The following is an 11,005-nucleotide window of genomic DNA, read 5'->3' as shown; positions in this document are numbered from 1 at the left end:
TGTTGTGCAACAACTGGGCTGTAAAAAAAAAGTACCAGCATTTTGAGGAGATGCTCTTGTGCTGTCTGACAGGTGATAGGCCATTATGCTTATCAAACTAGGCTCTGTATGCCTCGCGCCTGTGATAAATAAGATACATGACGACTAAAAGAAAATACATAATCCAATTTAATTCCACTAAATTATGCAAATTAACCGATAGACCGATAAGCATGGCTGGTGAAATATATTTTTTGGCAGTTAACCCGGTTAACATCCATAAAACCAATATGTGCAATAGGGATCTCAGAGGTAGGGAATGGAAAAGTTGCTGTAGCGCTGTATCACACTGACTGTCCCAGTCTAAATTATCATCGATCACCAATACAATCACTATTCTATTCATGACTGTGTTTATATGTAAGTGGTTGTCTCAAAACGGCTAGATGATTTAGGATGACCTAACAGCAGATTGAGCTGTTATTGTTACCGGGACAGCGGACACCCAGGGTACCTGATTGACTTGTAGTTTTGGTCCAAGGTTGGTGTAGATCTCTTTCAGCAGGTCTATGGCTCGACTGGCGATGTCATCACTCCCTTGAATTACGACCTGGCAAGAGGAAATTTCAGATGGAATCAATGGACGCCTCTGGCTTTCTCTCTCTCTATCACACAGCCCTGGAGACAACACTGAAAAGTGTGTGTGTGTTATGACTCATCCAGACTAGAGGAGGGGGCCATTAATAGGCACTCAGCAGCAGCCCACAGACTCATCACCAGTCACTACCGCTGACCCTGAGCTGATTTCACACACTAACAGCAGTACATTAACCCAGCCTCAAATACTGTGTGTGTGTTTGTGTGTATGGGCTAAATGTGTACCACGCAAGGCTTAACAGCCAAATCAATAACATCAGCGCTGTAAAATGAGCTTTGCTTAGGATGCAATAAAATAAATTATTCACAACCAAACATTGCATATGAGAAAATCCTATGAGCTCAAATGCAGCCTAGGCCCCTACTGTGCAAAAAGGCTGAATACCCACATATACAAAAACACAACTCCTGAATCAGCTATGCATAGCACGTGAGAACAAGGTTTAGAAATCCCACATCTAAAACAAATGAACCTGTGAATCATCTAATATACCCAGAGCGTGATTTAGAAGAACACTTTGAACCAACACGTTTCATCATCATCAGAAGCCATTGGACTGACTGACAGCCTATACAACATCATCATCAGAAGCCATTGGACTGACTGACAGCCTATACAACATCATCATCAGAAGCCATTGGACTGACTGACAGCCTATACAACATCATCATCAGAAGCCATTGGACTGACTGACAGCCTATACAACATCATCATCAGAAGCCATTGGACTGACTGACAGCCTATACAACATCATCATCAGAAGCCATTGGACTGACTGACCGCCTATACAACATCATCATCATCAGAAGCCATTGGACTGACTGACAGCCAATACAACATCATCATCAGAAGCCATTGGACTGACTGACAGCCTATACAACATCATCATCAGAAGCCATTGGACTGACTGACCGCCTATACAACATCATCATCAGAAGCCATTGGACTGACTGACAGCCAATACAACATCATCATCAGAAGCCATTGGACTGACTGACAGCCAATACAACATCATCATCAGAAGCCATTGGACTGACTGACAGCCTATACAACATCATCATCAGAAGCCATTGGACTGACTGACAGCCTATACAACATCATCAGAAGCCATTGGACTGACTGACAGCCTATACAACATCATCAGAAGCCATTGGACAGACTAATGGTGTAACAGTTCGACCAAACCCATGGTTTGGTACGTATTGCGTTTTTTTGGGTGACGGTACAGCGGAAAAATGAAATTCCAACAGTTACTGTTGTTAATGTTTGTTTATTGGCCAACTACGCTAAATTAAGAAGCACCCTAATTCACAATGTTCCTGTCATTATTGTCTGTTGTGACAGGGATTGTTATGTTGGGCCTCAAGGACCCATTCCGAAATGGACCTGGGGCTTTTCCAACCCAACATATATGCATCATACATTTTTCAATATAGAGACCAGTTCCGTATAGACGTGGTCGGATCCCAGTGAGGGAAGCAGCCGAAAAGTCAACTTGTAAACTACTTTTTTAACTAGAGCGGATGCAGCTTGAGGGAGAGCAGGCAGAGGAGGGGCCTTGCGGTGTGTGTGCTGTGAGCAAGTGAAACAGGAGCAAGGGAGGAAGCACCCAACCAAGCCAACTTGCGCTAGTAGACTAACTTCTAGCTTGTCATTACTAGGCTATTAATCATAACATATGATTACCTAGAAACCTGTCTTGATGGCATCAAACCGAGAGAAGCTAGTTGGCTAAGAGAGCTAGGTAAATTAGCTGCTAATTGAGTCTAGATGGGCGTTCTTCCTTTCCTAGTTACAAAGAACACCTCCATTCTGATAATAAATAGCAGCCTAACTGGCTTGTTTGTTGTAGCATATACTTCTCATTTAATTTTTAATTCCATTTTCCATTGATTAGATAATCTCCTAACTTGCTTTATCAGACACGGACGCTCTGACTGTAGTGGCTCTTTGATTACTTGTGAATGGACGACAAGCTCCACGCACCACTCTGCATAGGCTATTCTCGTTGAGCAGTGGGGAACATATTAACGTTTTATCTGCCCATCACCGTTTTAATCGACCGTGAAGCCAAAATGTTCCTGAAAGATGGCGAAAAGGATAGTTTGAAATCCGCTAGTTTAGATTTGAATTTTGATTACGTCGGGCACATGGACTGTAGTTTCAGCAGAATAGCCTAAAATGTTTATTTCAGCTCAGATTTACTCACTTGGCGATGGCATACAATGCAGCGTAACCTATAGGCATAGTGTTTTATGTACTCATTCGTGTTCACAGTGCGGACCGAACCGAGGTCTCCGTACCAAGCTGTACAAATACATGTACCGTTAAAGCCCTAACAGACTACCCAACATCATCGGAAGTCATTGGACTGACAGACTCTTACAACATTTAAAACAGCCCTCCCTCCTCAGCGCCACAGAAGCTGATGTTTGGTTTAGCAGCATCCAGAAGACTTGTCTGTTCCTCTGTGATGTAAGGACTGCATTTAACACAGAGGGATTACAGGCCATGTAGGTCACAAACAGCGAGGCTGCTAAATAACTGGGTCAGCCACCCACCCTCTCCCATACTCACTAAGTCTATCAGTTCCAGTTGCTCTGAAAACAATCCCACAGAACCCAGAGGTTTATAGATGCTCAGAAATTACTAATGAGCATCACCTCAAATAGCAGCATTCAGAGGGTATGGTCTTCTTTGAAGTTGTGCATTTAGAATTTTGGCTTGGTGAGACAGAAGACAATATGATCAAGAAAGCAGCAGTGTAAAATGCTTGAGCAGTTCATTAATGCATATACAGTAGGCTAGACTTGCCGTTAGTCATTTCACCGTTTGTTTCAGACACAGAGGTCTCCAAAAAATAAACATCTGGATACACAACGGGCCAGAAAAGTCAACGGTGTAGGTAGAACATACAGTGCCGCCGGAAAGTAGTCAGACCCCTTATTCTAAAATTGTTTAAATTGATTTAACCTTCAACACAATAACAAAAGCAAAAACTGATTTTTTAGAAATGTTTGCTAAATTATTAAATAAAAAACAGAAACATCACTTTTACATAAGTATTCAGATCCTTTACTCAGTACCATGTTGAAGCACCTTTGGCAGCGATTACAGCCTCAAGTCTTCTTGGATATGACACTAAAAGCTTGGCACACCTGTATTTGGGGAGTTTCTCCCAGTAAGTTTGAATGACACTGAGGGGCAGTGTTGTTACAGCTAATGCCGTTTTGTCTGAGGCTGATGCCGTGCAGGTATTTGTACACATGCACACATACACGGACACACACACGTAAATAGTGCCATACATGCACTGAAACATATTCAGTTGGCCTTGCTGTTATGATTTTTGTTGTACTTCATGTCTTTTGCATTGTTGTTCTGTTTTCCTTTGTCTTTCTTTTCTCTCTTTTGTTCCTTGGGCCGGTGGCTGATGAATCGCTGGTTCGGGTCCCCGTTTTTGACCTTGTGGGAGATCTGTTGACATGCCCTTGAGCACGGCGTTGACCCTGGTTGCTTCTGTGTGTCGCTCTGAATGGGAGTCTGTTAGATGACTAATGTGATGTGGTTATTGAGCGGCTTCACTGCAAGTATATTGTATGTTTTAAATATTCAATACATTTTAAAAAGTATGATAATTGCGTACTTTTTCCATCACTGCCCGAAGCCACTCCTGCGTGGTCTTGGCTGTGTGCTTAGGGTTGTTGTCCTGTTGGAAAGTTAACATTTGCCCCAGTCGGAGGTCCTGAGTGCTCTGGAGCAGGTTATCAAGGATCTCTGTACTTTTCTAGTTTTCTAGTACTTTCCCTCAATCCTGCCACCACCATGCTGGTTTCATCAGACTAGAGAATCTTATTTCTCATTGTCTGACCGTCTTTAGGGGCCTTTTGGCAAACTCCAAGTGGGCTGTCATGTGCCTTTTACTGAGGAGTGGCATCTGTCTGGCCACTACCATAAAGGCCTGATTGGTGGAGTGCTGCAGAGATGGTTGTCCTTCTGGAAAGTTCTCCCATCTCAACATAGGAACTCTGGAGCTCTGTCAGTGACCATCGGGTTTCTTGGTCACCTCCCAGACCAAGACCTCCCCCCCCCCCGAATGTTCAGTTTGGCCAGGCGGTCAGCTCTAGGAAGAGTCTTGGTGGTTCCAAACTTCTTCCACTTAAGAATGATGTACTGTACTCTTGGAGACATTCAAAGCTGCAGAAATGTTTGGTACCCTTCCCCAGATCTGTGCCTCAACACAATCCTGTCTCGAAGAAATACAGACAAATCTTTCGACCTCATGGTTTGGTTTTTGCTCTGACATGCAGTATCAACTGTAAGACCTTATATAGACAGGTGTGTGCTTTTCCAAATCATGTCCAATCAGTTGAATTTACCAAAAAGTGTACTCCAATCAAGTTGTAGAAACGTCAATGATGATCAATGGAAACAGGATGCACCGGAGCTCCATTTGGACTCTCATAGCAAAGGGTCGGAATACTTAAGTAAATAAGAAAAATGTTTTATTTTTAATACATTTGCAAAAATGTCTAAAACCCTGTTTTTGCTTTGTCATTATGGGGGTATCGTGTGTAGATTGATGAGGATTTTTATTTATTTAATCCATTTTAAAATAAGGCTGTAACGTAACAAAATGTGGAAAAGGTCAAGGGGTCTGAATACTTTCTGAAGTCATTGTATGTAGTCCATAGGGAGTTCAAGGTTTAAAAAGATGGTTACAGCCATCTGCATTACCACAGTACTTTATAAATACCACCTCCTGGAGGAAGTCCAGCCTAATGTTCCCTCAATTTTTTTCAGCACTTAGCTAATTTCTTGTACCCGCTTTAAGTTACAGTTTTAACAGTGGTCAGGTAGGTTACTGTGGCTATTTGATCCTAATGTAAGCCTATCAGAGTGGTCTACCATCAAAAACAATGCATCCCATAACATTTCAACATGGAAATAGCTGTTCTACCATTCAGCCTACAGTATAGCTGTCAATGCGTGGTGTTCAATGAGACTTGAAAAAAATGTTTAAAAAAGGCAGGGCTTGATATTACCCTGTTTATCCATTTGTCAAGGAGGTGACTGAAAATGTTGTTTTGTTGTTTGATGCAAGAAACCACTTGACAAAATAAAATGCATAATTATTCCCATACTATTATAACAGAGAATCAGACAAATTATGCTACCCCTGTGCCTATTTGCGCCTTAGCTTATTTAAGATTTAAAAAAAAAAAAACTAATTAACTGACACACTTTTCAAAGATGGCTAGAAATGCACACATTTTGTGCTCTTGAAGGAAGCAACCACTCCTCCATTGCTGATAACAAATTATCTATAACTGGTCTCAACTCACTAACTAGCAAATGATATGAACGAATATACAAATGTGCACAAGTGTTTACATGCAGCTCTCGCTTTGATCTCAAAACAAGCGCATCTACTCACAACCGCTCATGCGGTAAACACAGTCCAGATGAAAGTGAATGGCACATAACCATATATGGCAATGGTCTATTTGCATATATACCTACTGCAGCTCTTTCAGGTTACAGCACAACGGTCTGTGTAGAGTACGGGCCTGAGTCGTGCCTTTCAATGCTATAGAATCCTATTCCGATGTATTCTGCCTAAAACAAAATCTCATGCATAGTTGGTTTTGCATAGTTCGTTTTTGTTTTGGTAATGCTTTGAAAGTGGCTAATACTGTGTTGATTCAATCACAATTCCCACAGTAAAGGGAAAAGGTTGATAGTGTCAACTGGGAAAACTCTAAAAAGTTTAGTGACGTTCAATCTCATGCTTCTCTGCATGGGCTGATATTTATTCTGCACTAGAGGAAACATTGGTCCAGCCCTACAAGTAGCAACAGCTGCCAGTTATAACAGCTTCCTAACAGTGATAAGTAGGTTAAATAATTCACCCTCCAGAGGTAGTCCAGGCCTATGAGTTCCAGGTCGTCCATCATGTAAGCCCTACGTTTGGCCACCAGCTTGCCTTCCCTGCAGTTGACAGCCTTGAAGAACCTCTCAAAGCACTTCATGCCGTTCTCCGTGAGCAGAGACGGGTCCAGCTGCAGAACGTTGTTCTCAAAGAAGTCCTTGTTGATGTCCGGGTCCAGGTCTGGCTCATCACCCATCAGCTTGGAGTACCTGTGTAAGAAAAACAGAGTTGGCTTGGTGTTTTACGTGTTGAGAAAAAGGAGAACATTTCAGTTGTTCTATATGAATGAGTAAAAGGAAATAGAAAGATGTTGGAGCCATATTCACCCTTTCGAGGTGATAATAATATTGACGATGGCAGCATACCATTTGAAGCAGGCCTCTCGGTCACAAAGAAAGACTGCGTTCTCAGCCAGGCACTTCCAGATCTGTTTGGCCTGAGGAGCACAGAGCCACAACTGGCCATCCTTCAGCAGGAACCTGGGGACAACACAGACGCATACATTAACCATGAAGATCAGACTACAGTGGCTCAGTTCACCATTCACTAATCAATGAACACGAGCTGGATTGTATTCATTAGCTCACGTTTTAAAAAGGGCTCTGCAATGGAAAACAGAAATGAGCACTTCAGTCCCTGCCGGTTACAGTCTTTTCTTCTGTTTGGTGCCTAATGATACTACCCTACGGATGTGATGTCATACCTCAGGAAGTTGAGTCTCTCCTGGACTTCCTGTACGTGGCTGTAGCGGCTCCCTACCCTCACCGTCTGGGGGTCAAACTCCGCCTGCTCGGCTACACAACACACACAATCATCTATGTGAGGGCTCAAGGTGCATCTTAAAATTTTACCCAAATGCTGAGGTTTTTCAAATGGAAAACGAACATGCCAATTGCCCCAGGGTTAGAAAAAGAGGGTAGATAGCAGAACATCTGAAATACTATTTCTCTGTTTTACAGAGGAAGTCTGAAAGTTAAGAATGAGGCAACGGTGATGAATGACAAAATGTCCCCTCCTGTGTGAGGTGGTCCGTACCTTTAGAGAACTGCCTCATGGTCTCCATGTAGGCAGAGAGGTTCTCAGCCACCAGCGTGACCAGGGCATGGTTGTGTTGCAGCTGGTTAATCAGGTCATGACGATAGAACACATGAGGACTCCTCTGGGTCTGACTGTAGAGCAGAGAGAGAAGGATGGAGAGAGAGAGAGACATAAAAGTTCAGAGACTTAGTCACCATGTCTATGACAAGCCGACAACATCAACTTTTAGATCAACCCCCCTCCTACTAATGAAATTTCAATAATTGATCTGCAAAATGTTGTTGCTTCTCTGCACCTGTAGTGCAAAGAAAGCAGTATTGGTATATCCAGCATTCTAAACAATACCCCAGGATCTGTGTGTGGGTGTGTGTCTGTGTGCAGAAAGAGAAATGGTGATGAATTTCATTCTTAAAATCACTACGATGTGTTTCAGAAACGTGAGTAAGCAGTGCTCCCAGAAATGCCCCCCCAAATGTCACCCTGCAAACAGTTGGTGATTGGAGCTAAGAGGAGCTGGTGCAGAAAGAGATGCTTTTGAGTGAATCTCAAATTACACCCTATTTCCCATGTAGTGCACTACTTTTGCATGCAATTCCCCATACAGTGCACTAATTGACAAGAGACCTTTGTGGCTCTGGTGAAAAGTAGTGCACTATGAGGTAATGTGTGGCTCTGGTCAAAGGTAGTGAAGTAGTGTAGGGAATATGGTGTAATTTGAGATTTACCTTGTGGAAGGTTTGCTAAAGCAGATTTATGAATGAATATAAACATTACAGATCTGTTGTAGCATCTGAGAGAGTCAATTTAGACATTTAACAATTTCAAAGTTTTATTTTTGCCACAATATCCCCCAAATTAGCTGTCAACTTACCCCACTAAGTTCGTTTGTATGTTAATAGGCATTTTCTTTCTGAAAAACAACAGGCATGTGGTGTGCTACATATTTGCTGCATTTACCAATGCTACTTCAGTCAGTACAACTGCACGTTATTAAAAGCAGCACCTAATTCAACAATATCTATGCTACTTTGAGAGCTCAGTGTTTAAGAAGCAAGATGCAGTACATTCGCTCAGTTTTAGTCTAAGAATTCTCACTGTCTAAGCGTTAGTGAAAAACAGATCAAACTGGATGGCAAGGTCAAATATCAGACTGTTAACAGAAAATGCCTGTTTACAAAAGAGTTGGCATGCTTCAGCCCCTCTGGAAATGTGATTAAAATGCCAGGGACATCTGAGTGTCAGCTATGTGAAAAATTAAGGCCATGCTTTAAAGGCATAGAGCAAATGTATAACCAAGCATAGCATTCTGAGCACAACCAAAATGAAAGTGAGTGAATATTTACAAAGTTGCAAAATTCCTTATTCTACATGACAAATAAGCATGTCTGCTATCCAGTGTACATTTCTGTCTGTTACCTTGTGTCCTTCTGAATAAGCCTCAATTTGTACTCATTCCGTTTCCATATCTTTGTAAATCTCAAACATGTTCAACAGAGTTTATGAATTGTCTCCCTCCAAACCCGTAGTTGAACTCGGACCCTGTCCATCTCCTTACCTGAGATTCTGAGGAGCCTCTCCGAACAGGCTACAGATCTCTCGGATCTGCTTTAGTGCAGGAATCACCCATTTGTCATTGGTGCGCAACTCTTCTATGAAGCGATCGATCCACTGGATCTTCTGCGTGTCTCTATCCTGAAATGAACACGAACATTAACATCAACAGTATTCAAGGAACACACATAGCCATAAGCCAATTGTTGATAGCACCCCAACAGAGCCCTAAAAACATAGACTGGTTGATACCTCGAGCCGTGTGGGAAAGCAGTCGCCTGGCTCTTGACTGGTACCTAGTATTACCTGAGAGCAACTGTAGTCCAGTATCTTTATGTGAGCACTGAGTGCCTGGTCCATGATGTCTACAGGCACGTCATCGCTGTGAGCCAGGTTCCACAATAGGTTCAGCACCTTGTGGTGAGAGGAGTAGAGGAACCTTCAGTACTCATATCCAAATGGGAGCACAAGAGCTGTAAAAATACATCTCTTTAACCCATGTTCACCTTGTGGGCCATCACGCCATCCTTGTCATCCTCCGCCAGGCGACGGATCAGTTCCAACAGCTTCTCACGTTGCTTCTTACTGGCGTTCGTCCAACTCGCCTGCAGACCACAAACCAACCACCACAGGGGTTAGGAGAGCAATGTGTGTGTGCTTCCTCGTCGGTACCGGAAAGTCCCCACGAGGATAGTAAAACTAGGAAAATTATCCCTCCCAGGTCCCCACAAGGATAAAGGCTATTTTAGGCTTACGGATTACGTTTAGGGTTATGAGTTAAGGTCAGGGAAATACATTTTTGGTACCCTCAAGGATAGTGAAACGTGCTGTGTGTGGAGAGAAGTCTCTTACCTTGAAGCAGTCAAAGAGGTGGTCGAGCTGCTCAGGAGAGAAGTCCCAGGCCAGCTTGGCCAACAGGTCGTGTACGTTCTTCACAATGGCCTCATGTTTACCAGCCTGCCGGTGAAACAACATGTCAACAAAAAAATATGTCAGCCATCGCATTGCTGGTTTATCTGTTTTCAACCTTACATTTCACATAGAGAAGATGCAGGAGCACAAACTCAATTTGATAGACCAATCCATGCTTAGGTGAGGGCGTTTCAGCTAATCCATGCTTAGGTGAGGGCGTTTCAGCTAATCAACCCCAAAGACCTGGAAATGCCCCAGTTAAGACATGAAGGATTTGCCATTCTGTTGTAAGAGCTGTTACGGGTCATATCTCCTTCACCTGAACCATGAACAATGTGTGATCATCAATGATGTCTCTTCAAACGCACACACACGTTCTAACAAACGCACTCACGGTACCTGTGCAGCCCAGATGTTGTCCAGGTCCTGCATGGTAAGAGCTTTCTCCTTGATGACGAAGCGCAGTATCTTCTCTAGTTTCTCTACATACTGAGGCTGGTGGAGGCTGTCCCTCAGCACAATGGACAGGATGTGGTTCTGCTGGATCCACTCCTGACAAAACATACAGACATCTTTCAATCTCCACTCAAACACCATCAGTTCTGCCGACTACGCCAACAGAAACCACACTAAGGTATACTCTTTTCACTAGATACTTTGTGGCAAAAGCACTTGTGTAGCGTTAAACAAATACATTTGATTAACTTAAATTTTGTATGTGTATATTCATGTTTGCTGACAATTACTAAATAAAAAAAATGTACTTGATGGTTAACTCACCGCCATGCGTTCTGCAGTTAGCCACTCCTCCTCCTCGGGGTTGCCATGCCGATGTGTGTAATAGGACACACTGGAGATTACTTTGTTTACTTCGTTTAGTGCATTCATTTTGCCATTAAAAGAGGAAATTTGCAATAACCTGTGGATGAAAACAC

The 11,005-nt window shown here is 42.8% G+C and overlaps 1 protein-coding gene across 1 annotated transcript in view; it reads right to left on the bottom strand.

The window, feature by feature from the left end:
• The window catches only part of LOC112242622 (probable ubiquitin carboxyl-terminal hydrolase FAF-X), a 76,965-nt gene that overhangs the window by 43,884 nt on the left and 22,076 nt on the right, over positions 1-11,005 (bottom strand). Inside the window, 11 exon segments of the mRNA XM_042319925.1 lie at positions 494-589; positions 6,550-6,778; positions 6,935-7,048; positions 7,273-7,363; positions 7,605-7,738; positions 9,163-9,299; positions 9,465-9,572; positions 9,665-9,763; positions 10,011-10,115; positions 10,470-10,622; positions 10,851-10,989. Of these exon segments, the coding sequence (XP_042175859.1) occupies positions 494-589; positions 6,550-6,778; positions 6,935-7,048; positions 7,273-7,363; positions 7,605-7,738; positions 9,163-9,299; positions 9,465-9,572; positions 9,665-9,763; positions 10,011-10,115; positions 10,470-10,622; positions 10,851-10,989 (1,405 nt within the window).

Source organism: Oncorhynchus tshawytscha, linkage group LG03 (genome assembly GCF_018296145.1).
Source record: "Oncorhynchus tshawytscha isolate Ot180627B linkage group LG03, Otsh_v2.0, whole genome shotgun sequence".
NCBI classification, from domain to species: Eukaryota; Metazoa; Chordata; class Actinopteri; order Salmoniformes; family Salmonidae; genus Oncorhynchus; species Oncorhynchus tshawytscha.
This window is presented reverse-complemented; position numbering and strand designations above follow the sequence as displayed.